Consider the following 25,917-nt stretch of genomic DNA (forward strand, 5'->3'; position numbering starts at 1 on the left):
TTTTGCACTGCAAAAAAAGCGACATATGACCGTTTTTCATACTTACGACCGTCGCAGCCTCCCCAGGGTCACATGATCAAACTTCAGACGCTGGGCAAAGATGACTCACATTTATGATGGTTGCCTTATCCCGGGGTCACGTGATCAGCTTTTAAAGGTCAACGGGGCCAGCCAGATCCACTTAGCAACCGTGGTGACTAACTTCAGGAGCTGCAGTGATTCACTTAACAACTGGGGAAAAGAAAGTTGTAAAACGGGGCAAAACCTGATGAACAAACGTCTCGCCTTAGCAACGGAAATTTGGGCCTCCGTTGTGGACGTAAGTCAAGGACCCCCTGTGTACCTTCCACCCTCCTGTAAACCCAGTTCAAACGGAACAAGCCGACTTCTTGTCCACATGCGTCAGCCACTTGGAGACAATCCGGCTGTGAGTTGTGAGTTCTCTCATTTGCCTGTCAGGAACCAAACGGGTTGAACTTCATTCCAGGAGGATTGCAAGAACCATTACCAGGACTCGGAGCCTGGCGAGGCGCATGGTTACCTCCCGGTGACCCTAGACAGCCATGGGGGACCCCCCCAGCGGTTGCAAAGCAGGCTCCCCAAAATTGGCTGCTTGTCTTTGGGCTAAGGGCAATCTGGCCCCAGAACTGAAGTGGGAACCTGGTTGTGGGAATGTTGTGGGAATGTTGCTCAAGGATTCCAGGTGAGAGGTAAGTTACTGTGAATAAAAACACTAGGTATGTCAACTTGTCTCTGTGTTTGTGTGCGTGTTTATGTATGTGAGAGACAGAGAGAAAGGGAGAAAGAGAGAGAAGAGAAAGAAGAGAGAGAGAGAGAAAGGGGAGAAAGAGAGAGAGACCAAAAATTATTTATTTTTCACACTATTATGCTGATTTGGTACAAAAAGGAACGACCGGTAGTCCTTGAGTTACAATCGTTCGTTTAGTGACTGTTCGAAGTTACAACGGCACTGAAAATCTTGAATTTAAATTCTACCTCGCAGGACTGTTGGTCCAGGCAGACTTCAAAGGACAAGGAACCTATCATAAATTTGGGGCACCGTTGCGCTCGTAAGCTGAGGACTCTCTCTGCTTTCTTTCAGCGCCGTTCGTAACTCGAAACAAATGGTCGTAAACCGAGGAGCAGCTGCAATCTTGTTCGAAGGAAGCTTAGCTTTCGCGCCACTGGCGTTTGGTGACCTCCAGCCCTTCTTCCATCTCTCCGGCCATGTACTTTTCCCTTCCCTTCTTCCCTCCCTGCTAACCTTCACCCACTGGCCAGCTGGCACTTTCTCTCTTGCTGGCTCATGGGTTCAAAGTACGACCGACCGTATCCTCCCTTATCAAAGAAAGTTAGTCTGGATCTCTCCCCACACCCCCTGCACGTTGGAGATCCCCAAATCCGTGGGGAAGAGGGTTTTCAGGGGTTGGGAAGAGCGAGAACTTCACGCCGCGAAGAAAAAAGGTAAGGAAAGCCAGAAGGGGCAGAAGAGGGAGGACCACAACGTGTGGCCCACGACGGTTCACGGGTGGCTGGAGAAAGCAAACCAGGTCCTGGCTGGATGTCACAAAACGGTGATCCAAATTTCTACGTTTAATCTATGTGTGTGTGTGTGTGTGTGTGTGTGTGAAAGGATTGGCGATGAGTTCCCACGTTAGACTTGATTGTTTTGGGTTTTTTTTTAAAATCGGTGGTCTTCCCGCTTTGCAGTAATTTAATCCTTGTAAGCAACCAAGGATTTCACCTTTTGGGGGAAAAAAAAACCAACCAGAACTATCTTTCTGGTCAAATCAAACTTTGATAAACTTCAGGTAGTCCTTGACTTTTGGACACAACTGAATCCAAATTTTCTGTTTGCTAAGCCGCTGTCGTTCTGTTTGCGGTCTTTGTCGTTTCTGATCTACAGAGCTTACGACGGTCCTCATAGCGACCGTTCCAAGTTACGACGGTGCCGAAAAAAAGTGACTTAAGGATCCTTTTTTTTTGTACCGACGGCCGTTGCACCATCCCCCATGCTCAGCTGATCGAGATGAAAACACTTAACCACTGACTCATATTTATGACGGCCGTACTATCCTGGGGTCACGTGATCCCCTTTTGCGACTTTCTGACAAAGCCACTTAACAACTCGGTTACTAACTTCACAACTGCAGTGACTCACTTCAGCACTGAGGCAAGAACGGTTGCAAAGGGAGACAAAATCTGCTTAACAACCGTCTCGCTTATCAACACAAATTTCGGGACTGTACGTCGCGGGCGATCTGCGTAACGTATTAATCATTGTCACTATTGCAGAGGATGGTTCTTGTGCTACGCAACAAGGTAAAATCACAGCTGCCAGTTCTTTAGCTGGTGGTTGACCTTCATTTCTGTCGCTTCGTTTCCAGGAACATTCGATGTCGCAATTTATTGGCGTAGTAGTTGCGTGGCTGGGAACAACTTGGCTTTTTATAATCGACTGATGAAAAATAGGATAAAGCGAGCGTTAATAGTCATTAGGGCTGGTTGACTTATCAGCCAGATGTTTGTTTGTTTTAAAAATGGCATTTTTTTGGGAAAGGTTTTTATTAATTTTTTTCATACATACAGTAATAACTTTTCAACCGATGTGCTGTCTGAGTTTACATTTGTTAATACCTATTTAATTTCTAATCCTTTATTTTTTTCCTCTAGCCATCGATAGAATAAGTCCCAAGTTTGACAATATTCCGTTTCTTCTTTTTCTTTCAATCTCATACTCCATCTGTCTCTGCGCATTCCAGTATTTTTTTTTAAATTATTTCTTCATCTGAGGGTATTCCTTCATTTTCCCAACGTTGCGCATATATAATTCTTGCCGCTGTTGTGACATGCAAGGTCAAATATAAGCATATTTATCCACCCACCGAGTCCTTCTTGAGGACCTGGGCCGGACAGATGTTTAATTCATAGTAAAGGTTTTGTGGCAGCTCTTCCAAGCAAAGCTGCCTTTCGCAATTGACCGATGGGGATTTTGTCAATGCCGGTGGGGATTGGGGAAACTTGGGTTCAAGATCCGCTTTAGCCAGAGAAGCTCTCTAAGCAGGCTGTGAGTTAGTTGTTTTCTCTCAGCCAGCCTACCTCGCAGGCTTGTTGTTGGGAAAAATAAATGCAGGAGCCCTGGGCGTTTCCTTCCTCGGCCAACCGGCGAATCCCTTTAAACAATAACAAAAGGAGGCAGATGAGTCTGTGACATTCCCCCTAGGGAGCCGGCGCCTGGCATCATGCAGAGTTCCTCGGACGGCGAAGGCCGAAGCCTCTGGGGTGAGCCGGACCTGGAAGCCGAGGAGAAGACCTGCGCCGTCTGTGGGGACCGAGCCAGCGGCTACCACTTCCATGTCATGACCTGCGAAGGCTGCAAAGGGTTCTTCCGGTAGGCATGGAGGCCTGGCTTTCTCTTCCTCCTCCTCAGCCCCTATGAGGATTAGTGCCTTGCGTGGTCTGCCCACGTCAGGCCAGGCGTTCTCTCAGCAAACCCCTAAGGCACCGAGGAGGGGGAAAGGTGCCTTCCTCTCCCTGGGCGCTTTGCTCCCTTTTGAAAAGAGTATTTTTAGTTAGTATCGACCAATGCCAGGAAAGCAAACTCAGACGCTAGTCCCCGCGACTCTGGGTGGATGCAGGCGCGCACACAGGTTTCTAGTCCTCATGACTCCCACTCAGGCTTCTTCCCCTTGCCTTGCAGGAGGACGGTGCTGAAAGGCGTCCAGTTCACTTGCCCCTTTACTCAGAGCTGCCCCGTCACCAAAGCCAAGCGGCGACAATGCCAGGCCTGCCGGTACAAAAAATGCCTCGCAGTTGGGATGAGGAAAGACAGTAAGTGCGGGGAGCTCTGATTTCTTTTTCTTTCTTTCTTTCTTTCTTTCTTTCTTTCTTTCTTTCTTTCTTTCTCTTTCTTTTTTTCTTTCTTTCTTTTCTTTTTCTTTCTCTGCCTCCCTCCCTCCCTATCTCTACTCCTTCTTTCCTCCCTCTCTTTCTTTTTCTCTTCCCTTCTTTTCCCCTTCCTTCCTTCCTTCCTTCCTTCCTTCCTTCCTTCCTTTTTTTTTTCTTTCTTTCTTTCTTTCTTTCTTTCTTTCTTTCTTTCTTTCTTTCTTTCTTTCTTTCTTTCTTTCTGCTTCCCTCCCTCCCTATCTGTACTCCTTCTTTCCTCCTTCTTTCTCTTTTTCTCTTCCTTTCTTTTCCCCGTCCTCCCTCTCTCCCTCTCTCTTTCTTTCTTTCTCTGCCTCCCTCCCTCCCTATCTGTACTCCTTCTTTCCTCCTTCTTTCTTTTTCTCTTCCTTTCTTTTCCCCGTCCTCCCTCTCTCTCCCTCTCTCCTTCTTTCTTTCTTTCTTTCTTTCTTTCTTTCTTTCTTTCTTTCTTTTTCTTTCTTTCTTTCTTTCTTTCTTTCTTTCTTTCTTTCTTTCTTTCTTTCTTTCTTTCTTTCTTTCTTTCTTTCTTTCTCTCTCTCTCTTTCTTTCTTTCTTTCTTCCTTTCTTCTTTTCTTCTTTTCTTTCTTTCTCTTTCTCTGCTTCCCTCCCTCCCTATCTCTACTCCCTGTCTGACAAGGAGCTCTTAAAGGCAAAGCCAGAATGAATAGATGGCATTTCCCTGCCTTGCAAGCGCTTCAAATGGCAGCCTTTGGGGGGGGGGCAGAGCGCTGCTTTTGTCCAGGGAGAACTTGTGGGAGATTCTCACCCCCCACTCCCTCTGTGGGGGGAAACCCCCGGAGCCTCTGCAAAGCCCTGCTGATTTCAAGAGGGAAGCCGAGGTGGCTTGGCAGCTGCCAGCTGCCTTAGCGAGAAGAGGGAAGCCCCCCCGCTCCCCCCCCCCCGAAGAGGCAACGGGGCTGGGAAAGGCAGATAGAGAAGGATGCCCAAGAGGCTTTGCCTCTCCATCCATCCGTTGGATTATCTTTTACGGAGGAAGGGAAGAGAACTGGAAAGCGAGTGAAAAGAGAAAAGAGGGAGGGAGGGAGGGAGGAAGATGGAATGTGGAAGGAAGGAAGGAAGGAAGGAAGGAAGGAAGGAAGGAAGGAAGGAAGGAAAAGATAGGGAAAGGAAAGGAAGAGAGAAAGCAAAAGAAAGAGAGAAAGAAGAGAGAGGGAGGAAAGAAAGAAGATGGAATGTGGAAGGAGGGATAGAAGGAAAAGACAGAAGGAAAGGAAAGAGAGAAGAAAGAAGAGAAAGAAGAGAGAGGGAGAAAAGAAAGAAAAAAAGAAAGAAGAAAAGAAGGAAGGAAGCTTCACACACACACACCCCACACACCCCAAACAAAGATCAGCCTGGGCCCCAAATCCAGCAAGGCGCTCTGGAGCCGCCACTGATCCAATCGAGGTGAAATCAGGATCCAGCCAAATGCTGGATTTCTCCCCCTCCCCCGCAGGGCATGGATGTGGGGGGGGAACCGGGGGGGGGAGCACAGAAACCCGGAGCGCAAGATGGCAGCTGCAGCCACTGCAGGCGGGCGAGGCGTGATGCATTGCAGTCTTGCCTTCTGACCTGCACTCCCCATCCTGGGCAGCTTGCGAGGCAAACGGGCAGCACAGCAGCTGCCCTCGCCTGCCGGGGCTGGTGGGGGGGGGGCTTGAGAGAGAGAGAGAGAGAGAGAGAGAGAGAAGCTTGAAACCCCCCCCCACCCCCCCACCCCCAGAGGCTGGCAGGGCAAAGGAATTTGAGACCAGCCAGCTGCAGTGTTTCTTAAGCAAACCAGTTGGCTTTTGGCAAGCCGGAGAAGAGCAAGCAAAGTTGGAAACTAACATGCTAAAAAAAAAGGGAAGGAAGGAAGGAAGGAAGGAAGGAAGGAAGGAAGGAAGGAAGGAAGGAAGGAAGGAAGGAAGGAAGGAAGGAAGGAAGGAAGGAAGGAAGGAAGGAAGGAAGGAATAGAGAAATAGTGACAAAGAAAGAGAAAGAGAAAGGAAGGAAGGAAGGAAGGAAGGAAGGAAGGAAGGAAGGAAGGAAGGAAGAAAGATAGAGAAATAGTGACAAAGAAAGAGAAAGAGAAAGGAAGGAAGGAAGGAAGGAAGGAAGGAAGGAAGGAAGGAAGGAAGATAGAGAAATAGTGACAAAGAAAGAGAAAGAGAGAGGAAGGAAGGAAGGAAGGAAGGAAGGAAGGAAGGAAGGAAGGAAGGAAGGAAAAGACAGGGAAAGGAAGAAAGATAGAGAAATAGTGACAAAGAGAAAGAGAAAGGAAGGAAGGAAGGAAGGAAGGGAAAGACAGGGAAAGGAAGAAAGATAGAGAAATAGTGACAGAGAGAAAGAAGAGAAAGAGAGAAAAGGAAGGATGGATGGAAGGAAGGAAGGAAGGGAAAGACAGAGAAAGAGTGACAGAGAGAAAGAAGAGAGAGAGAGAACAGGAAGGAAAGAAGGAAGGACAAGGACAAGGAACTTTTTTCAGCGCTGTTGTAAAGCCGCAGTCACTAAATGAACGGTCGTAACCCGAGGACTACCGTCAAGGCAGAATCTGAACCCCGATTCCCTTTCCCCCCGCAGTGATCATGTCGGAGGAGGCCCTGTACGCTCGCCGGGCGCTGCGCAAGCGGAAGCTGCAGAAGAGCCCCCTGATTCTCCCGGTCGAACCCCCGGAGGATCGTGGCCTGTCTCCGGAGCAGGAACAGCTGATTGAGATCCTCACAGAAGCCCACAAGAAACACTTTGATTCCAATTTCTCCCAGTTCACCCACTACCAAGTGAGCCATTAAGAAGGATGGATCTGCTCTATTATTTTTCCCCCCTCCAAAGCCTCTCTCTCTCTCTCTCTCTCTCCCGTCCAAATTTTGATCAGTTGACCCTGGGCCAGGGGTAGGCAACCTCGGCTCTTTTATGACTCATGGACTTCAACTCCCAGAATTCCTGACTCAGGAATTCTGGGAGTTGACGTCCATGAGTCATAAAAGAGCCGAGGTTGCCTACCCCTGCCCTGGGCCCTTGCAACCGTTGTTAAGTATGTGCCCGTTGCCGAGGGTCCAAATTTGGATTCTGTGACCCTGGGGTGTGTGTGTGCGCTGCGACGGTCGTTAAGTGTGCAAACTGGTGCCGAGCCCCCTTTTTCTTTGTGCCGTGGGTAAACCACCACCGGTCGCTAAACGAATGGTTGTTGAGGACGGGGCCGTCCCGCTTCTGGGAAAAGGGGTCGCCCACCACGTCCCCGGTGAAGGCACCTGACCCAGCGTCTCTTTCCAGCCGCCGGTCCGTCTCTGCATCCACAATCCGGAGGCTCAGGCTTCTCCGGAAACCGCCTTCCCTTCGCTGTACCTTCTGCCCCCCCACGAGGACCATTCGGAGGAGGCCTTGCCGGATGTCTTCTCCCTACTGCCCTTGTTCGCCGACCTCAGCACCTTCATGATCCAGCAGATCATCCAGTTCGCCAAGGCCATCCCGGCTTTCAGGTGAGTGGCGGTGGGAGGGCGGACCCTGTCCTCTGGGGTCTCCATCCTCCCTGGACTTGGGGGGGCTGGGGGAGGGGGGGGTCTCGCACGCTTCCGATCCCCCCTGTGGTGGAGTCCGGCAAGAACAGACCAACACCACCCACCCCGATCCGTTGCTGAATGGTGGCTGGAATTGGGCATCTCTAGTTTAATGAAGAGAAGGACGAGGGGTGACATGATAGCAGCGTTCCCACCTCTCGGGGCTGCCCCAAAGAAGAGAAGGGGGTGGGTGGTGGGTGTCAACCTCTCCTCCGAAGCGCCTGAAGGCAGGAGAAGAAGCTAAGCAAGGAGAGAAGCAACCAGGAATGAAGGAGGAATTTCCTGACAGTGAGAACAATTTATCAGTGGGACAACCTGCCTCCAGAAGTTGTTGATGCTCCAACGCTGGAAGTTTTTAAGAAGAGACTGGACAGGGCTTTGTCTGAAATGATATAGGGTTTCCTTCCTGAGCAGGGGGTTGGACTAGAAGACCTCCGAGGTCCCTCCCAACTCTGTCCTATTCTATTCTATTCTATTCTATTCTATTCTATTCTATTCTATTCTATTCTATTCTATCTTTATTCTCTTCTCTTCTCTTCTCTTTATTCTATTCATTTCTCTTCTCTTCTCTTCTCTATTCTATTCTATTCTCTCTTTATTCTCTTCTTTATTCTATTCATTTCTCTTCTCTCTATTCTATTCTATTCTATTCTATTCTATTCTATTCTATTCTATTCTATTCTATTCTATTCTATTCTATTCTATTTCTATTCTATTCTATTCCATTCCATTCCATTTTCTCTTTATTCTCTTCTGTTCTCTTCTCTTTATTCTATTCTATTCATTTCTTTTCTCTTCTCTTCTCTTCTCTATTCTATTCTATTCTATTCTATTCTATTCTATTCTATTCTATTCTATCCTATTCTGTATTCCTATTCCTATTCTATTATTCTATTCTATTCTATTCCTATTCTATTATTCTATTCTATTCTATTCTATTCTATTCTATTCTATTCTATTCTATTCTATTCTATTCTATTCTATTCTATTCTATTCTATTCTATTCTATTCTATTCTATTCTATTCTTCATTAGAATAGAATTCCTGGTCCCGGTTGCGGTTATTTTGCTGGGTCCACTGGATCCCAAACTCACCAGGATTCAAGCCATCAAACAAAGCCACTCATCAAAAGGTGGAACAAATCCAGCCGAGTTGCCACGGGATCCAGTTGGATCTTCTTAAGAGCATCACCCAACTTCTGGCTAAGCTTGATCTTTCTTCCTATTCAGAAACCTGCCCATCGACGACCAGATCTCCCTCCTGAAAGGAGCCACGCTGGAGATCTGCCAGATCGAGTTCAACACGGTCTTCAACGAGGAAACTAACGCTTGGAAATGTGGCCCACATTGTTACACCATCCAAGATGCCGCCCTGGGTAGATCGGGGGGGGGGGGGAGGACGGGGGGGCGTTGGGGTTGGGAAGAGAACTCACTGTGTGCCTCTTGTAAATTAACAGCCTTGTGTATCGCACCAGACACTTCCATGTGCAGGGAGGAGCTGTCCTGAGCTGCCTCTATGTCCGCCTTATGTCAGAATTCTAGGGAATTCTGGGAGTTGAACTCCACCCATCTTAAAGCATGCTGGCTGGGGAATTCTGGGAGTTGAAGTCCATCCATTTTAAAGCATGCTGGCTGGGGAATTCTGGGAGTTGAACTCCACCCATCTTAAAGCATGCTGGCTGGGGAATTCTGGGAGTTGAAGTCCATCCATTTTAAAGCATGCTGGCTGGGGAATTCTGGGAGTTGAACCCCACCCCGATTAAAGCAGGCTGGCTGGGGAATTCTAGGAGTTGAACTCCACCCCTCTTAAAGCAGGCTGGCTGGGGAATTCTAGGAGTTGAAGTCCACCCCTTTTAAAGTTGCAGAGGCTGAGAAACGCCCTGTGCAATAACATAGGGCTCACAAAACTATTTTTAATTTCTTTTTCCGTGAAAGAGAACGGACCCGGCAAGCAGTTGACGGGAAAGACGAACCGAACAGCCAAGCCCAAATGCATATTTCATTATCTGCGAGAAAATATTCTCTCCCCTTTTTAAACCCTCCAGGAACCTCGCTTGCATAAAACCGTATCGATCCGTTTTTTCAGTCCCCGGATCGAAGGCCCAAGCCATCATCCCAAGCCAAAAACACATCAACGTTCCTAGATTATAAATATTGTGATTATCTGGGCTGCCAACACCCACTTGGTTCTATACCTCCACGTTTAATCTCTAAATTTGTGGTGTGTGTGTGTCTGTGATGCAGAACTATGTTCCCTATTTAAAGCTGTCTGATCTTTGCCACAGTATATTAAGCAATGTGCAGACGAAAACAGAGCAATGATTAATTTATGCGCTGCAGTATAAAATGTGGCTCGCCCTGACCGGCGCCGTGATTAAGAGGCTTGGCTAGCTTGTGGTTCACAAACTAGCCTTTGAACTGCAAAACAAGCTAACTATGATTGGTGGCTAGGCTAGGAGGGCCCCTCTGCCCCCATGCCGAGGATGGAAGCTGAACGTTGCATCGGGCCGTTGAGAAATTAATTCTCAATTAATTAAATTGAGAAGCCTGCTTTGAGTTTGCTCAAACCGGTCGGAGAGGATCTCATGGGCGAATTTGCGCTATCAAACACAGAGGGAGGGAGGAAAAGCTTGAGAGGTGGTCCTCGGCTTAGGACGGACCGCTTAGTGACTGTTCCAAGTTACAACCGTCACTGAAAAACGTGACGTGGGGCCAGTTCTTGGAGTGACAAAGGATTGTAATATGATGAAACTTCTGGTTTTTATGTATTTACAATGGTGGCGGTGTCCTGGGATCAGAGGATCGCCCTTTGGGGCCTTCCCAGCCAGCTTCCGACAAGCAAAGTCAATGAGATTCGCTTAACGACCGTGTGGTTCCCTTAACAACCAAAGCGATTTGCTGAACAGCCGTGGCTGCTTAGCAAGGGGAATTCCCTTTCCAGTTGTGGCCGTAAGTCAGACAATCCCTATGAACTGTAGTTCCTTCTAGGTTTCCATTGCTAGAAAAACTGGCCAAGAAAAGGACATTTTAGAAGCTGAAATGGTTAATTGGCAGGCAGGTTCCGCCCAAAGCACTCCAGGTTGTCCTCAAGTTATGACCGCCCTTGAGTCTGGAATTTATGTGGCTCAGTGAGACATTGGTTAAGTGAGATCTGCAACCGTCATAAATCTGAATGGGTTGCCAAGCATCTGAATTTTGATCACATTTGCAGCAGTGGTCATTAGGCGTGAAAACAGTCACGAGTCCATCTTTTTAGTGCTGTTGTAACTTTCAGCGGTCGCTAAATGAACCGTTGTAAGTCGGGGGGGCAACCTGTAAAAAGGGGTGGAATTTGTTTTCAAGCTCCCGCCGTGCTGTGCATTGATAGGGGGACCGATTGAACTACAACTCCCAAGAGCCTTTGCTACCAAGGAGGCTGCTGGGAACTGTAGTTCAACCACCGCTGGAAGGCTACAGGGGTGCCCCAACTACATCCGTTTCACACAGCCACCTCCGATCCTCTCCCCTCGTCCTTGAGAACCCCCCCCCCCGTGGGGGATTTAATATTAAAAGCATTTGACTAATTAAGACCCCAGATAAACGATCCTGGACATCTGGACGGTGGGTTGTTTTTGTTTTTTCCCCCCCTCCATCCCAGACTGAACAAACTGTAATTAATCTCGGGGAAGAGATTAAACAGCCACGAAGCCAAGCATGGAACAGAGATTACTGAAGGGAGGGCGGTTCACAAGGGCGTCCAATTGGCGTGGCCTCTGGACTCTTTTTAACACTGCCTGGGTTGTGTGAAAGCACCCTCCCATGGCCAAACGAGGTATATTTTATCCAAGTCGGGATAGAAAAAACCAGGTTGGCTTTAAGAATGTGACACCTCTCTGATTTCCCCCCTTTTTTTTCCTCCCCCCCCCCAAGTTGGACTTCAGCAGGTTTATTTAGAGCAGCTGCTTAAATTCCACAACAATTTGCGGAGACTGAGGCTGCACCAAGCCGAGTACGTCTTGCTGCAAGCCCTGGTGTTGTTCTACCCAGGTAAGACCCCCATTTGCGAGGGGGGCAGGCTCTATACACACACACACACACACACACACACACACACACACCAGGAGGTCCTTTTCTGTTCTAGGACTGCCATACAATGATTTCCTGCCCTGGTCACGGGGTTGGACTAGATGACCTCTAAGGTCACTTCCCGCCTATTCGTTCTAGGATCCTATGCACTGAATTCCAGCCCTCTCTCTCTCTCTTCTCTCTCTGTGTGTGTGTGTTTGGACTAAAGGACCTCTAAGGTCATACCCCGCTTTTTTTCTGTTTCCAATACACTGTATCCTGCCCGAGCCAAGGGGTTGGACTAGATGACCTCTTAAGAGCCCCTTCCAAAGCTTCGCATTCTGAACCTGAATCCCCAACGTGCCTAGCTAGGGTGGCTCCAGCTGCCCCTTTCCTTTTCCTTTGTCCCGTTTCGCTTCGTCGGGGACCACCCCAGCCTTCCTCCGCCTCGTCCTCTTCTTCCTCACCCACAACCTTCTCCCTTCGTAGATCACATAGAGGTGACCCAACGGGAGGAGATCGACCGGACCCAGGAGAAGATCGCCCTGACCTTAAAGAAATACATCGACCGCTGGCATCCCTGGCCTGAAGGCAGGTAAGGCGGGAGAGAGTTGTTAAATTAGCCCCACGGTTGTTAAAGTGAGTCTGGCTTTGATTTCCCAGCTGGCTTCAAAACTGCTGAAAATTCAGCTTTTCCCATCTTCTTTTCTCTGCCAGGTACGCAAATATTCAAAGCCAGCTCAAACTGCTTTTTAGTTTCCTTTCTTCTTCTTTTAAGAATTAGCTTTCTGCACCCTCCAAACGAAAAAATGGCTGTGTGAATTATTTCAAAAGGGAGGCCTGAATTATAGGGAGTCCTCGCTTTACGACCACGGTGGAGAGCGGAATTTCTGGCAGTTGATAAGCGAGTCACGCCGGATTTTGCTTTTGGGGCTTCTTCTGCTACGGATGTTCAGCGAATCGCTGCCGTTCTGGAGTGAATCACCAGGTCGTTAAACGAATCCAGCTCCCCCCCCTTCCCCCATCGACTTTGTCAATGGGTTTCAATCCATGGGGAAAGGCAGATTTGCTTAGCGACTGTGGCAGCGATTCCCTTAACAACCGTAGTGGAAAAGGTGGCCAAAATGGGGCAAAATTCACTTAACGACCATCCGGGCTTGGAAAATATTGGCCTAGGCCAGGGGTAGGCAACCTTGGCGCTTTTATGATTCGTGGACTTCAACTCCCAGAATTCCTGAGCCAGCATGGGGGAACTTTGGCCCCTTCATGACTTGCGGACTCCAACTCCCAGAATTCCTCAGCCAGCATGGCTCAGCTTGGAAACCTCTCCCTTTTCCCTCAGCCTGGCTGGCTCAGGAATTCTGGGAGTTGAAGTCCACGAGTCATAAAAGAGCCAAGGTTGCCTACCCCTGGCCTAGGCCAATATTTTCCAAGCCCGGATGGTTGTTAAGTGAATTAGGAACTGGGAAGGAAAGATGAGGAAGGAGGAAAACAGACTGAACAAATTGAGCGGATGGTCTTTTTAAAAATCTTTTTTTTTCCCTTGAGGTTTCTCTATGCCAAACTTCTGCTGCTGCTGACCGAACTCCGGACGCTTAAAGTGGAAAACACCCGTCAAATCCTTCATATCGACGACAGCCAGAATTTCTCCTCCATGACCCCTCTACTGTCCGAAATTATCAGCTAAAAAAAAAAACAAAACCCCAAAAACCTGGATTGGGAGAATCTCCGCTTGGCAAAATCCTAGAAGGCCGAGTCGGGCGGTCCTCGAATGACGGACCGTTCGTTTCGCGACCGCTTCAAAGTGATGCCGGCGCTGGGAAAAAAAATGGGGACCGTTTCTCAGCCTCGTGGCATCCCCAGGGACAGGCAATCAAAATTCAACCTCCTCATATTTATGACTGTTGCCGTAATCGCGGGACCCCCTTTGGCAACCCTCTGGCCAGCCAAGTGAATTTCCCCGTTTTTGCTACGGTCGTTAAGGGAATCTGCCTTTCCCCATTGACTTTAAGAAGAGACTGGACAGCCCCCCGCCTGAAATGGTACCGGGTTTCCTGCCTGAGCAGGGGGCTGGACTAGATGACCTCCAAGGCCCCTTCCAACTCTTATTATTACTGAAAGCGGCTGACAAAGAAAAAGTCGATGGGAGGAAGTCGGATCTGTTTAATGACCTCGTGATTCGCTTAACATCCGCAGCAAAAGAAGGGAAGGCAGGTTGCTGAGCGACCGTGTCACTAATTCGACAGCTGCAGCGATGCGCTTAACGACTGTGGTGAGAAAGGTCGTAAAACGGGACAAGTTGCACTTAAGGACTAGCCACAGAAACGATGGACTCAATTGTTGTTCGCAAGTAGAGGACTACTTGTACAGCCAAAAAAAAAACCCCCACCCCAAAATCTTTGCTCAGTTCTAGCCCCGAATACGCCAAGACCTACATACCTGTACCCTTGAAAATCTACGAAAACACACACACACACATTTGTGATTCATTTAACAACTGTGGCAAAAGACTGTTGTAAAATGGGACAAAGCTCCCTTAACAAATGTCTCACTTAGCAACGTAGTTTGGGCTTCATTGTGGACGTAAGTCAAGGACTTACAGGGCATCTTGGACTGAATTCCGGCTGGCAGATGTTTTTCTGCACCACATCTGGGCTTTTTGAAATGCTATTTTGCTAGTTTATAGCGCAACCAGGAAACAGACCTTTCCCCCCCTGCTCTCTCAGTAGCACTTTAATGGTAGCATTAATTAAATAAAAACACGGTTTATTTTTCCACATCGGTTTTTCCTTCTTTTGTGGGTTCGCTCAAAAGCTTTCGCTGCAGCTTTATCAAGCAATATTTTACCCATCATCTTTCTGTTCATCTGTTCTGTTTAACTTATTTTTATCTAATCTTTCATCTATTTCACCCGTTTTATTTTTATGTATTTCTTTTATCATTTTAGCTATTTATCTATTTTTAGCGAACCTCTTTTCTACCATTTTCATCTATTTGAATCTATCCTTTCATTTTAACCTTTCATCTCTTCTTCACCATCTTTCTTTTTGAGTTTATCTGCTTTATTTTTTTATTTTCATCAATTTTTATCTATTTAGCTGTTTTGCTTTACTTTTAGATTCCTTTTCTACCATCTTCATCGATCCCGCGTTTTATTTTCATCTCTCTCTTTTTTTTCCTCTGTCATCGTTCTTTTCGTACATTTTTACCCATTTTATCTATTCGGTTTTTATTTATCGCCTTGTCTTTTTTTAACCCTTCATTTTTCTTTACATCGCTTTTGTCTCTCTTCATTTTGATCCGCCATCTTTCCCTGGGTTTATCGATCGCCTTTTCTTTTTAATGTATCAAATCTATTTATCTCTTCTGCTTTTTACCTATTGTCATCCGTTCCTAGCATCTATCGTTTTCCACACTCAAAAATGGCATAATTAGACGACTATCCGTAAAGTTTGATAAAAAAAGGAGCGCGATTTCCCCTCTATGAAATATCAGACAAAGGAGCTAAAGAACCAGACCGGGGCTGTTTTTTGTTTTTTTTGAGGGCTTAGAAAGCCCAGCCTCATCATTATTTTAATCGTATTTAGACTCACCATTGCACAGAAGTTGTAATTCAGCTTTTTGGTCCCTGCCCTGAAGAAGCCGGAGAGCACAAACGCTCCCAAGACACAGCAGCTGAGTTGGGGGGGGGAGGGGGGTGTCTTCCGAATTTCAGGACCCCCACGTCACCCACACAAAATGGCGCCGATCCCTTGCTGGGGAATCCGGTGATCAGAACTCTCTAAATAAGAAAGCTTTGCAACCACCCAGCCCAAAATCCTGTGCCCGGTTTTAACTTTGCCCTAAGCCAACCGAAATCGGACTTCCGGGTTAAGAGATCGGGCACCTTCGCGCCAGGGTGTTGTTTTCTTCCGGGCAGGAATTGCGCACGGACCCGTGGAGGCGGTCATGGCACCAGCCACGCGCCTGCGGGAGAACGCTCTTGCCCTGCACGGGCACCAGTACCCTCGCGCCCATCATCCAGGGGTGCAACGCTCTAAGCGAGCGATCCCACCACTTTTCAACCCCAACTGCCTCTCCTTTGTAACAGAGCCAGGCTGGCGTGCAGGCCCTCAACCCACGATGATGCTGAACCCACAATGGAACCGGTGTTTCCAATGGTTGAGGAAGGCGCCCAGCGCTACGGTCACGGGCAAGGGGGGGATTTTCTTCTCCAGAACTGCGCCCACGCGCCAGTTACTGTCCAGAAGGCCTGAAGGAAGAAGAGGAAAGAGCCATTAGTAGCAGTCTGGTCTAGTGGTTAAGGCCCCGAGTCAGAAACCAGGAGACGGCGAGTTCTAGTCCCGCCTTAGGCATGAAAGCTCCCTGGGTGACTTTGGGCCAATCGCCAGGAGACTGGGACTTCTAGTCCTGCCTTAGGCATGAAAGCCAAATGGTTGACTTTGGGCCAACCACCAGGAGACGGGGAGTTCTAGTCCCGGCTTAGACATGAAAGACGGCTGGGTGACTTAGGGCCAACCACCAGGAGACGGGGAGTTCTAGTCCCCCCTGAGACATGAAAGACGGCTGGGTGACTTAGGGCCAACCGCCAGGAGACGGGGAGTTCTAGTCCCACCTGAGACAGGAAAGACGGCTGGGTGTCTTAGGGCCAACTGCCAGGAGACGGGGAGTTCTAGTCCCACCTGAGACAGGAAAGACGGCTGGGTGACTTAGGGCCAACTGCCAGGAGACGGGGAGTTCTAGTCCCACCTGAGAGAGGAAAGACGGCTGGGTGTCTTAGGGCCAACCGCCAGGAGACAGGGAGTTCTAGTCCCACCTGAGACATGAAAGCCGACTGATTTGACTTTGGGCCAATCATTAGTAAATTGGGAGTTCTAGTCCTCCCTTGGACAAGAAGACTTTTGGCAAGCAAAATGAAAAAGAATTCTTGTCCCTTAAACGGTGAAGGGCAGTTGGAGAGTTTAATTTCACTCACCCTTGAAAGCCATGTTGGCTTCGGGCAGGGTGAGCTGATAGCCAAAGGCAAAGCTTGTGTCCTGAAGCCGAGTGTTGGCCTCAAATTCCACTCCCAGCTGAATCTGCCAAGGAAAGGAAAAAATAAAATAAAGATCAAAGTCGAACTGAAAGGCTATTTGGACCCAAGAAAAGTTAAAGAAGGGAAGAAGGTGGAGGTGGAGGAAAAGGAGAAAAGTACGGAGGAGGAAGGAGAGACGGAGGAAGAAGTGAAGGAGAGATGAAGGGAGAGGAGGAGGTGACGGAGAAAGAGAAGGTGGAGAAGAAAGACCGGAAGGGGGAAGAATACAAGGAGAAAGGAGGAGAAGAAAGATAGAGGGAGAGGAGAAGAAAAAAATGAAAGGCAGAACGAGAGGAATATTAGAAGGAGAAAGAGAAGAAGAGAGGAGGATTGGGAGGAGGAGGAGGAGGAAAAAGAAAAGAAGAAACAAAAGAAAGAGGTGAATGAAAACTAGCCGGAGAAAAAGGAGAGGAGGAGAAGAAGGAAAAGAAAGATGAAAATTAGAAGGAGAAAAGACGAGAAAGAGATGAAGACAAGCAGGAGAACGAGGAGAAGACAGGAAGAAAAGGTGAAGATGGGGAGGAGAAAGAGAAGGATGAAAAGAGGAAGGAAGAGGAGGAAACGAAAAACGAGAAGATGGAGGCGAAGGAAGACGGTTAAACTCACCTGGTCGTTAGCCCGGTGGTAGTAACTAGCATGAGCCCCACCAAACCCCAAATTTAGGGTGGCTAGCCATTTCAGAGCTAAAACAAGGCAAAAACACACAAAAAAGTACAAATAAACGTACTTTATTTGTTATTTATTTGGAGCACGAAGCAAGAGTAGAAAGCAAGAACTCCTCTCCTTAGTAAACCTTAGTAAACCTGACTGAGCAGATTCCCCCCCCCCCACCGAGATTCCAGACAGGATTTCCGGCCAGCCAGCCAGAGAGGCATTTTAATCCAACCCACCGAGACAATTTGGGCCTCTCTGCTAATCCCCACGTCTCCGCCAGCCATTCCCAACGGGGGCCCCGATGATCGATCCGGGAAGAACGGAGCTACTGCTGATCCATCCGAAATCCAGCTGGAGTCTTCAGCTGAACTTCGATATTTGATTTTGGATTACGCTGCTGTTTCAGCCTGAGAGAGTCACAAGTTCTCTCTTTTCTTTTCCTCTCTCTTTCTTTCCTTCCTTCTTTCCTTCCTTCGTTTCCTTTTTTCTTCCTTCCCTTTCTTCCTTCTTTCCTCCCTCCCTCATCTTTTCTTTTACTTTCCCTTCCCCTCCCTTTTCACTTCCTTTCATTTCCCTTCCTTCCTTTCCTCCCTTCCTCCTTCCTTTTTCCCTTCCCCTCTTTTCACTTCCTTTCATTTCCCTTCCTTCCTTTCCTCCCTTCCTCCTTCCTTTTTCCCTTCCCCTCTTTTCACTTCCTTTCATTTCCCTTCCTTCCTTTCCTCCCTTCCTCCTTCCTTTTTCCCTTCCCCTCTTTTCACTTCCTTTCATTTCCCTTCCTTCCTTTCCTCCCTTCCTCCTTCCTTTTTCCCTTCCCCTCTTTTCACTTCCTTTCATTTCCCTTCCTTCCTTTCCTCCCTTCCTCCTTCTTTTTTCCCTTCCCCTCTTTTCACTTCATTTCCCTTCCTTCCTTCCTTCCCTTCCTCCTTCCTTTTTCCCTTCCCCTCTTTTCACTTCCTTTCCTTTCCCTTCCTTCCTTTCCTCCCTTCCTCCTTCTTTTTTCCCTTCCCCTCTTTTCACTTCCTTTCATTTCCCTTCCTTCCTTTCCTCCCTTCCTTTTTCCCTTCCCCTCCCTTTTCACTTCCTTTCATTTCCCTTCCTTCCTTTCCTCCCTTCCTCCTTCCTTTTTCCCTTCCCCTCTTTTCACTTCCTTTCATTTCCCTTCCTTCCTTTCCTCCCTTCCTCCTTCTTTTTTCCCTTCCCCTCTTTTCACTTCCTTTCATTTCCCTTCCTTCCTTCCTTCCCTTCCTCCTTTTTTCCCTTCCCCTCTTTTCACTTCCTTTCATTTCCCTTCCTTCCTTTCCTCCCTTCTTCTTTTTTCCCTTCCCCTCTTTTCACTTCCTTTCATTTCCCTTCCTTCCTTTCCTCCCTTCCTTCCTTTTTCCCTTCCCCTCTTTTCACTTCCTTTCATTTCCCTTCCTTCCTTTCCTCCCTTCCTCCTTCCTTTTTCCCTTCCCCTCTTTTCACTTCCTTTCATTTCCCTTCCTTCCTTTCCTCCCTTCCTCCTTCCTTTTTCCCTTCCCCTCTTTTCACTTCCTTTCATTTCCCTTCCTTCCTTTCCTCCCTTCCTCCTTCCTTTTTCCCTTCCCCTCTTTTCACTTCCTTTTATTTCCCTTCCTTCCTTTCCTCCCTTCCTCCTTTTTTCCCTTCCCCTCTTTTCACTTCCTTTCATTTCCCTTCCTTCCTTCCTTCCCTTCCTTCCTTTTTTCCTTCTCTTCCCTTTTCACTTCCTTTCATTTCCCTTCCTTCCTTTCCTCCCTTCCTCCTTCTTTTTTCCCTTCCCCTCCCTTTTCACTTCCTTTTATTTTCCTTCCTTCCTTTCTTCCCTTCCTTCCTTTTTCACTTCCTTTCATTTCCCTTCCTTCCTTTCCTCCCTTCCTCCTTCCTTTTTTCCTTCTCCTCCCTTTTCACTTCCTTTCATTTTCCTCCCTGCCTCCCTCCCTCCTCTGTCTCTCTTTTCCTTTCCTTTCTCTGTTTTTTCCCTTCCCTTCTTTCCACTATTTTTTTTTCGTGTTTTTCCCTGGCTTCTCCGCTCATCCTTCCCCTGAAAAATTATGTATTGTTCTTTCTAGAACTGTCTTTGGACAAAGGTAGAAGAAAACAAAATGGGACGCGGTGGCTCAGTGGGTTAGGACGCTGAGCTTGTCGATCAGAAGGTCGGCAGTTTGGCGGGTCGAATCCCGAGTGCCGCATAACAGAGTGAGCCCCTGTTACGCGTCCCAGCTTCTGCCAACCTAGCAGTTCGAAAGCACGTAAAAAGGCAAGTAGAAAAATAGGGACCACTCCGGTGGGAAGGTAACAGCGTTCCGTGCGCCTTTGGCGTCTAGTCATGCCGGCCACATGACCACGGAGACGTCCTCGGACAAGCGCTGGCTCTTCGGCTTTGAAACGGAGACGAGCACCGGCCCCTAGAGTCGGAAACGACTAGCACGCATGTGGGGGGGAACCTTTACTTTTACTTTACCTTTTAAGATCCAGGAATTCTTGCTCTGATGGCATCTGGAGACCCCTGAATTGGGGATAATCTGATTCTCCCTCCAAGGAACTCACCGGTGTACTTGCCAGCCAGAGTGACGATGGTTCCTTCTTCTCCGGCACGTCGGTGATACACTAATTCACCCCCTAGGACCAACCGTGACGTCATGCTCTGGAGGAAGTGCGCAACAACAATAACTGTGTGGAATAAAAGATGGTCAAGGATCGGTTAGCAGTGGCAGGGGCGGCCCTTTGGCCCCACCACTTAAAAAGTGACCCCTGCATTAGCCATTCCCAGGTTGGAAGTGCACAAGCAGCCATTCAGTTGTATAGTTTACCACAATGTTTCTGAAAGTCAGTCGGAAGGAAGGAAGGAAGGAAGGAAGGAAGGAAGAAAGGGAAAGAGACAAAGAGAAAGAGAGGTAAGGAGGGAGGGAGACAAAGAGAGAAAGGAAGGAAGATTGAGAAAGAAAGAGAGACAAAAGAAAGAGAGGGAAAGAGGGAGAGAAAGGAAGGAAGATTGAGAAAGAAGGGGAGAGAGAAAGAGAGAGAGGGAAGGAAAGAGAGGAAGGAAGGAGGGAGGGAGGAAAGAAGGAAAGGGAAGAGAAGATAAAAGAAGGGAAGGAACAAAGGAAAGGAAAATAAAGGGGGAAAGGAAAATGAAAGACGAGAAGGGAAGGGAGAAAGGAAGGGAAGGGAAGGGAAGGGAAGAGAAGGGAAGGGAAGGGAAGGAAAGGAAAGGAAGTAAACGGATGAAGAAGGGAAAGGAAGAGATGTCAATACCTGCCAAAGATTATCTGAACGGCAGACTCACCCGATTCGCTGATCAAATCGGGGTTCCCCAGAGTCAGGGTGGCGGTGTAGTCATCCCCACGATATTCCGCATCAAATTGCCACGTTGTGAATTTGGCCTGTTGAGTCTGGAACAGGTTGAACCAGTCAGCAATTCCCTTTTTAACAAAGAAATCCTAACCCACATCTCAAAAGCTCAGCCTGGGCCATTCAAAAGTCATTATCCCAAATCATCTCTCTCTCTCTCTCTCTCTTTATTCCATAATCATGAATCATTTATTTTTCTTTGTCAATCACACTTAGAACACCCGCCATCTCCCTCACAGCGGGATTTGGGGCGGTGTACCCACGCAAATCTTAAAATCATAAAACCGAATATAATTTTTAAAAAAAAAAAATTAAAAGGAGGCAATGACAGTTTAAATTCGACAGGAAAAGTTAATTAAAAGTCGTGTGTGTGTGTGTGTGTGTGTGTGTTTTACATTTACTTCCAATCTGTGTCTCTCTTTGCTTTAAATAATAATAAACCTTTATTGTCAAAGTACAACATGTGTACACTGAGATTAGCTGAGCCTCCCCCCCCCCGTGCTCTCCCCCCCCAACACACAGTGACAACAAACCCTACATCCTACCACACCATGTGAACCAACTACATCGCACACCGGCCTCCCAAGTCAAAGAGCCTTTAAAAAAAAAAACCCTGCCATTTGTTTCAGGCTGCAAATTGCAGCTTTGGGTATTAAAATACTCCGTCATCTTTACAACAGTCCTGCGAGGGAGGCAAAGAAACAGCATAGGGCTGTTTAGGGCTAATTGGAGGACATCAAAATCCTGGTTTGAATTCACAGACAGACAAGGAGGGAGAAATGCAGTACCTGGAAAATTGCTTTGGTCCGTATCCGCTCTGTTATGAGATGGAGAATTTGGGCACTGAGGCTCCCGACGTTGCTAATATCACCAACAAGGGTGGGAAAACTCTAGGAAACAACCGTGGAAAAAAGGACTGGATGAATTTAAAAAAAAAAAACTGGGGAAAAAAAACTCTCTTTCAAACTTAATAGTTTTGGACCAAATTTCAACTGGTGTCCCAAGAAACTTTTCAATTATTAATCGTTCCACGAACTGTATTTGTTGACTTCTGTGAAAAGGAAAAAAAAAACAATTTCCCATCCTAGGAAAATGGGCTGAGGTTGGTCTGCTTTGAAGGTGCCCAAATGAAGCCTTTTTCCAAAAAGAACTTTAATTGAATTTAACTCTTTTTTTAAAATGGTTAAATGTTATACATTTTAAAATGAATTGTTTGGGGGTTTTTAAATAAATGACTCAAGGTGGGGACGTAACTGATACTCCTTCCTGTTTCCTATTTCCCCCCCCCCACACACACACGACAACCCTGCAAGGTGGGTTGGGATTAGAGGAAGGGACTGGCTCAAAATCACCCAGTGGGCTCTCTTGTCTAAGGCAGGACCAGAACTCACCATCCCCTGGTGATTGGCCCAAAGTTACCCAGCCTACTTTGGTACCTAAGGCAGAACTAGAACTCACCGTCTCCTGGTGATTGGACCAAAGTCACCCAGTTGGCTTTCATACCTAAGGCAGGATTAGAACTTGCCGTCCCCTGGTGATTGGCCCAAAGTCACCCAGCCGCTCTCATGTCTGAGGCAGAACTAGAACTCACCGTCTCCTGGTGATTGGCCCAAAGTTATCCAGCCTACTTTTGTACCTAAGGCAGAACTAGAACTCCCCATCTCCTGGTGATTGGCCCAAAGTTACCCTTTCATACCTAAGGCAGGACTAGAACTTGCCGTCCCCTGGTGATTGGCCCAAAGTCACCCAGCCGGCTCGCTTGCCTAAGGCAGGACTAGAACTCACCGTCTCCTAGTGATTGGCCTAAAGGGTCACCCAGCTGCCTCTCATTCCTAAGGCTAGTTAACTAATCTGATTTCACAAGCCAAACTTTGAGGGACTCGAAACCCACCCACTTGTCGTAACCTGGAAATTAGAATCAAAAAGACAATTTTGAATCCCATCCTGCCCAGAAATCTACTTTCACTCACCTCGGTGGGACTAAGCTGCTGATCGCCCACGTAGGTCGTATTCAGATGGTAACCTGAGTGGCCAATCGTGCTCAGGTGAATGGTGTGGGATACCTGCAGGGAAGCCACCCACAGCAGCTTTAAAATCAGACAGTCCTCAACTTACGACCACAGTCAAGTCCAACATTTCTGTCACTAAGCGAGACATTTGTTAATGTGAGTTTTGCCCCATTTTGCCGCAGTTCTTAAGGGAATCCCTGCCGTTGTTCAGTTAGTGACACGGTTGTGAAACCAATCCGCAAAAGGGGGAATCGCGTGATCTGGGGACACTGCAACCATCGTAAGTACGAGACTTGCCGAGGGTCTGAAACGTGTTACAGAGACACCCCCCGCCCCCCCCCAACTACAGACTCCTAGAGTCAAGGACACCCACCTGAAAATGGCTGCTCAGAGATTTATTAATTATCAGCTTGACGCCTTCCATTTGTTGAGGGAAAACATCTGAAACGGAAGCAAGGGGGGGGGAAAAGAGAGTTTGAAGCCACCTTTAAGTTTATTTTTTATTTATTTACGAAAGGCCACCCATCTCACACTTGACTTACAACAGGATAAAAATGACGGAATAAAAAGAAGCATTGGCAACCCTAAATATGAACAGGGAGACGGAAGGGAAATTCGACGCACTGGCCATTTACAGAAACAACCCCTAAACCCGGGATAATAAAAGTAAAACACGTTTTGTAACACTCCAGATAAACCCCCAGCAAGGTCGTTAAAACAATACAGTGCCACTGTAAACTTCAAATGGTCACTAAACAAACTGTTGTACGTTGAGGACTGCCCTTATTAGTCCTCTATAAATAGTCCTCTCTTAGGGGGTTGGACTATATATATATATATATATATATATATATATATATATATATATATATATATATATATATATATATATATATATATATATATATATATATATATGTATATATATAAAACCTCCAATTCTACGTGGGGAAAAACCCGAATGACCAAAGAATACACTTGCTTAGTCCCAGACACGGGGACAAATCTTATTTCCTGTTTCAGCCTAGCCCAAGGCCATCTACAGGCAGTAGCCACAGCAGTGGCAGCTCGTATTTGTGTAAATTTGTATATATATATATATATATATATATATATATATATATATATATATATATATATAAAAAAGTGTGTTTACCTTTGCATTTGCGGTGAAGTTCATCAAAGCTACCTGGGTTGGAGAGTCCTTCGGCCCGGCGAGCCCCTTTCCGTGGGGCAGGGAAGGGGGTGAATATATTCCCCATGACCACCCACCCACCCACCCACCCCGGCCCTCACCTCCTTAAGCCAGGCTACCTAGCCAAGGCTCTGGCCCATTGCCTTCAGGCTTGAGCAACCTTGAGCCTCGACTAAAAGAAAAGAAATTAAAAGGGTTGTGCTGTTTCACACCACGGAACCGCACCTTAGTGGCTCACTGGTGTGTGTGTGTGTGTGTGTGTGTGTGTGTGATGGGGAGGAGGATGTGGGGGGGGGAAAAGAAAAACAATCCTTCTGCAGAAAAATAAAACAAATAATTTAAAAAATGGTGACCCTTGCTCTTGCTTTGAGAAGAGCGGGGTGGGGGGGACCCGCAGGTTAGGGATCCAGCAAGAAATAATGTTGGGGGGGGCTTGGGGTTGGGAAAAACAGACCTCCCCTTTTCCCAAAGGAGAAAGCCAGAGCGTGGGAATTGGCTGGAAAAGGGGGTGAGAGAGATGGGGAAGGTCAGAAAGACGTCAGACAAGACCCCCCCTGCTCTTCCTCCTCCTCCTCTTCCTCCTCCTCCCTGATCTTGATGGGGGCGGCCATCTTCCCCGCCCCAGGTTCTCCTCTCTCGCCCCCCCCACCCACCCCAGCCCTCTTTCAGGAGGCGATTGGTCGCCGTGAGGCTTCAAAGCCCGCCCCTCCTGGTAGGAGCGGAAGCCGAGCTGGGCTGGGATTGGACGACAATGGAGCCGCTCTCTCTCTCTCTCTCTCTCTCTCTCGAGCCGCTCCGGGATTGGCTGGCAATGTCCCGCCGACGTTCGGCTGGCTTTCCGAAGGCGCCGCGCGTTGGTCCAGGCGGCTGGCGGGGAGAGACGGGGAGGCTTAGCCAGGCGGGTCTCTTCCCCACCTGTGAACGTGTGAAAAGGAATCCGGATTAAGCGCGAGGCCGCTATCCCTGGCTCTGTATCCTGTATCATCTTTCCGTCTTCTCTAATACCTCTGTCATCCACATAGCTATCCATCTAATAGCTCTATCATCCATCCATCTTCTCTAATACCTCTATCATCCATCCATCTTCTCTATCATCCATCCATCTTCTCTAATACCTCTATCATCCATCCATCTTCTCTATCATCCATCCATCTTCTCTAATACCTCTATCATCCACCTAGCTATCCAATACCTCTATCATCCATCCATCCATCCATCCATCTTCTCTAATACCTCTAGCATCCATTCACCCTGAAGACCTGGCTCTTCGAGCTCTCTGGCCCAGGCTGAGAATATTTTTAATTTTAATTTTAACTGGGTTTTAATTTTCTCAGGGTTCTATTTAATCTCTTTTAATTTGTTTTAATGTTTGTATTGACTGTTTTTAAATGCCCTGTAAACCGCCCTGAGTCCTTCGGGAAAGGGCGGTAAATAAATCTAAATAAATAAATAAATAATAAATCCATCCATCCTTCTCTAATACCTCTATCATCCACCTAGCTATCCAATACCTCTATCATCCATCCATCCATCCATCCTTCTCTAATACCTCTAGCATCCATCCATCCATCTTCTCTAATACCTCTAGCATCCACCTAGCTATCCAATACCTCTATCTATCTATCTATCTATCTATCTATCTATCTATCTATCTATCTATCTATCTATCCATCCATCCATCCATCCTTCTCTAATACCTCTAGCATCCATCCATCCATCTTCTCTAATACCTCTAGCATCCACCTAGCTATCCAATACCTCTATCTATCTATCTATCTATCTATCTATCTATCTATCTATCTATCTATCTATCATCTATCCATCTATCTATCTATCTATCTATCTATCTATCTATCTATCTATCTATATCTATCTATCTATCTTTCTAATACCTCTATCATCCATCTAGCTATCCGTCTTATCTATCTATCTATCTATCTATCTATCTATCTATCTATCTATCTATCTATCTATCATCTATCTATCTTCTACACCACTTATCTCACCTAAGGGAGATCACCTGTACTGCAGGTGTCAAATCCCCCCCCCAATTTTGGAAAATGCCATTAAAGCCTTCCCTCTCTCGGATCCTTGCAAGACCTTGATTTGACGCCATTACCAAACAAAAACTGTT

General features: G+C 47.2%; 2 protein-coding genes across 4 annotated transcripts; one reads left to right on the plus strand and one right to left on the minus strand.

The window, feature by feature from the left end:
* Positions 1-513: 513 nt before the first annotated feature.
* NR1I3 (nuclear receptor subfamily 1 group I member 3) lies at positions 514-13,187 on the plus strand (the record flags this gene model as incomplete). The annotated part of the gene is made up of 10 exons (XM_081340876.1): positions 514-710; positions 1,103-1,464; positions 3,224-3,391; positions 3,701-3,831; positions 6,484-6,680; positions 7,174-7,379; positions 8,687-8,832; positions 11,366-11,482; positions 11,990-12,095; positions 13,049-13,187. Exons 2-10 carry the CDS (start codon positions 1,307-1,309, stop codon positions 13,185-13,187), a joined length of 1,368 nt encoding a protein of 455 aa, XP_081197002.1. The 5' UTR covers positions 514-710; positions 1,103-1,306.
* On the minus strand, positions 13,045-23,865 carry TOMM40L (translocase of outer mitochondrial membrane 40 like). 3 transcript variants are annotated; one of them, XR_014028136.1, is made up of 10 exons: positions 23,745-23,865; positions 22,962-23,029; positions 22,550-22,642; positions 21,368-21,469; positions 20,515-20,620; positions 19,776-19,898; positions 17,181-17,257; positions 16,476-16,578; positions 15,094-15,752; positions 13,045-13,183 (listed from the first exon to the last, which is right to left on the minus strand). XR_014028136.1 is itself a non-coding variant. In XM_081340877.1 (9 exons), exons 1-9 carry the CDS (start codon positions 23,848-23,850, stop codon positions 15,613-15,615), a joined length of 918 nt encoding a protein of 305 aa, XP_081197003.1. In that variant the 5' UTR covers positions 23,851-23,865; the 3' UTR covers positions 14,562-15,612. The 3 variants fall into 3 exon arrangements, 1 of the variants encoding a protein (XP_081197003.1); XR_014028137.1 differs by having other exon boundaries at positions 13,182-13,316; XM_081340877.1 differs by lacking the exon at positions 13,045-13,183 and having other exon boundaries at positions 14,562-15,752.
* Between the last annotated feature and the right edge of the window lie 2,052 nt (positions 23,866-25,917).

Source organism: Vipera berus, assembly GCF_964194415.1.
Source record: "Vipera berus genome assembly, chromosome: 16".
Classification (NCBI taxonomy): Eukaryota; Metazoa; Chordata; class Lepidosauria; order Squamata; family Viperidae; genus Vipera; species Vipera berus.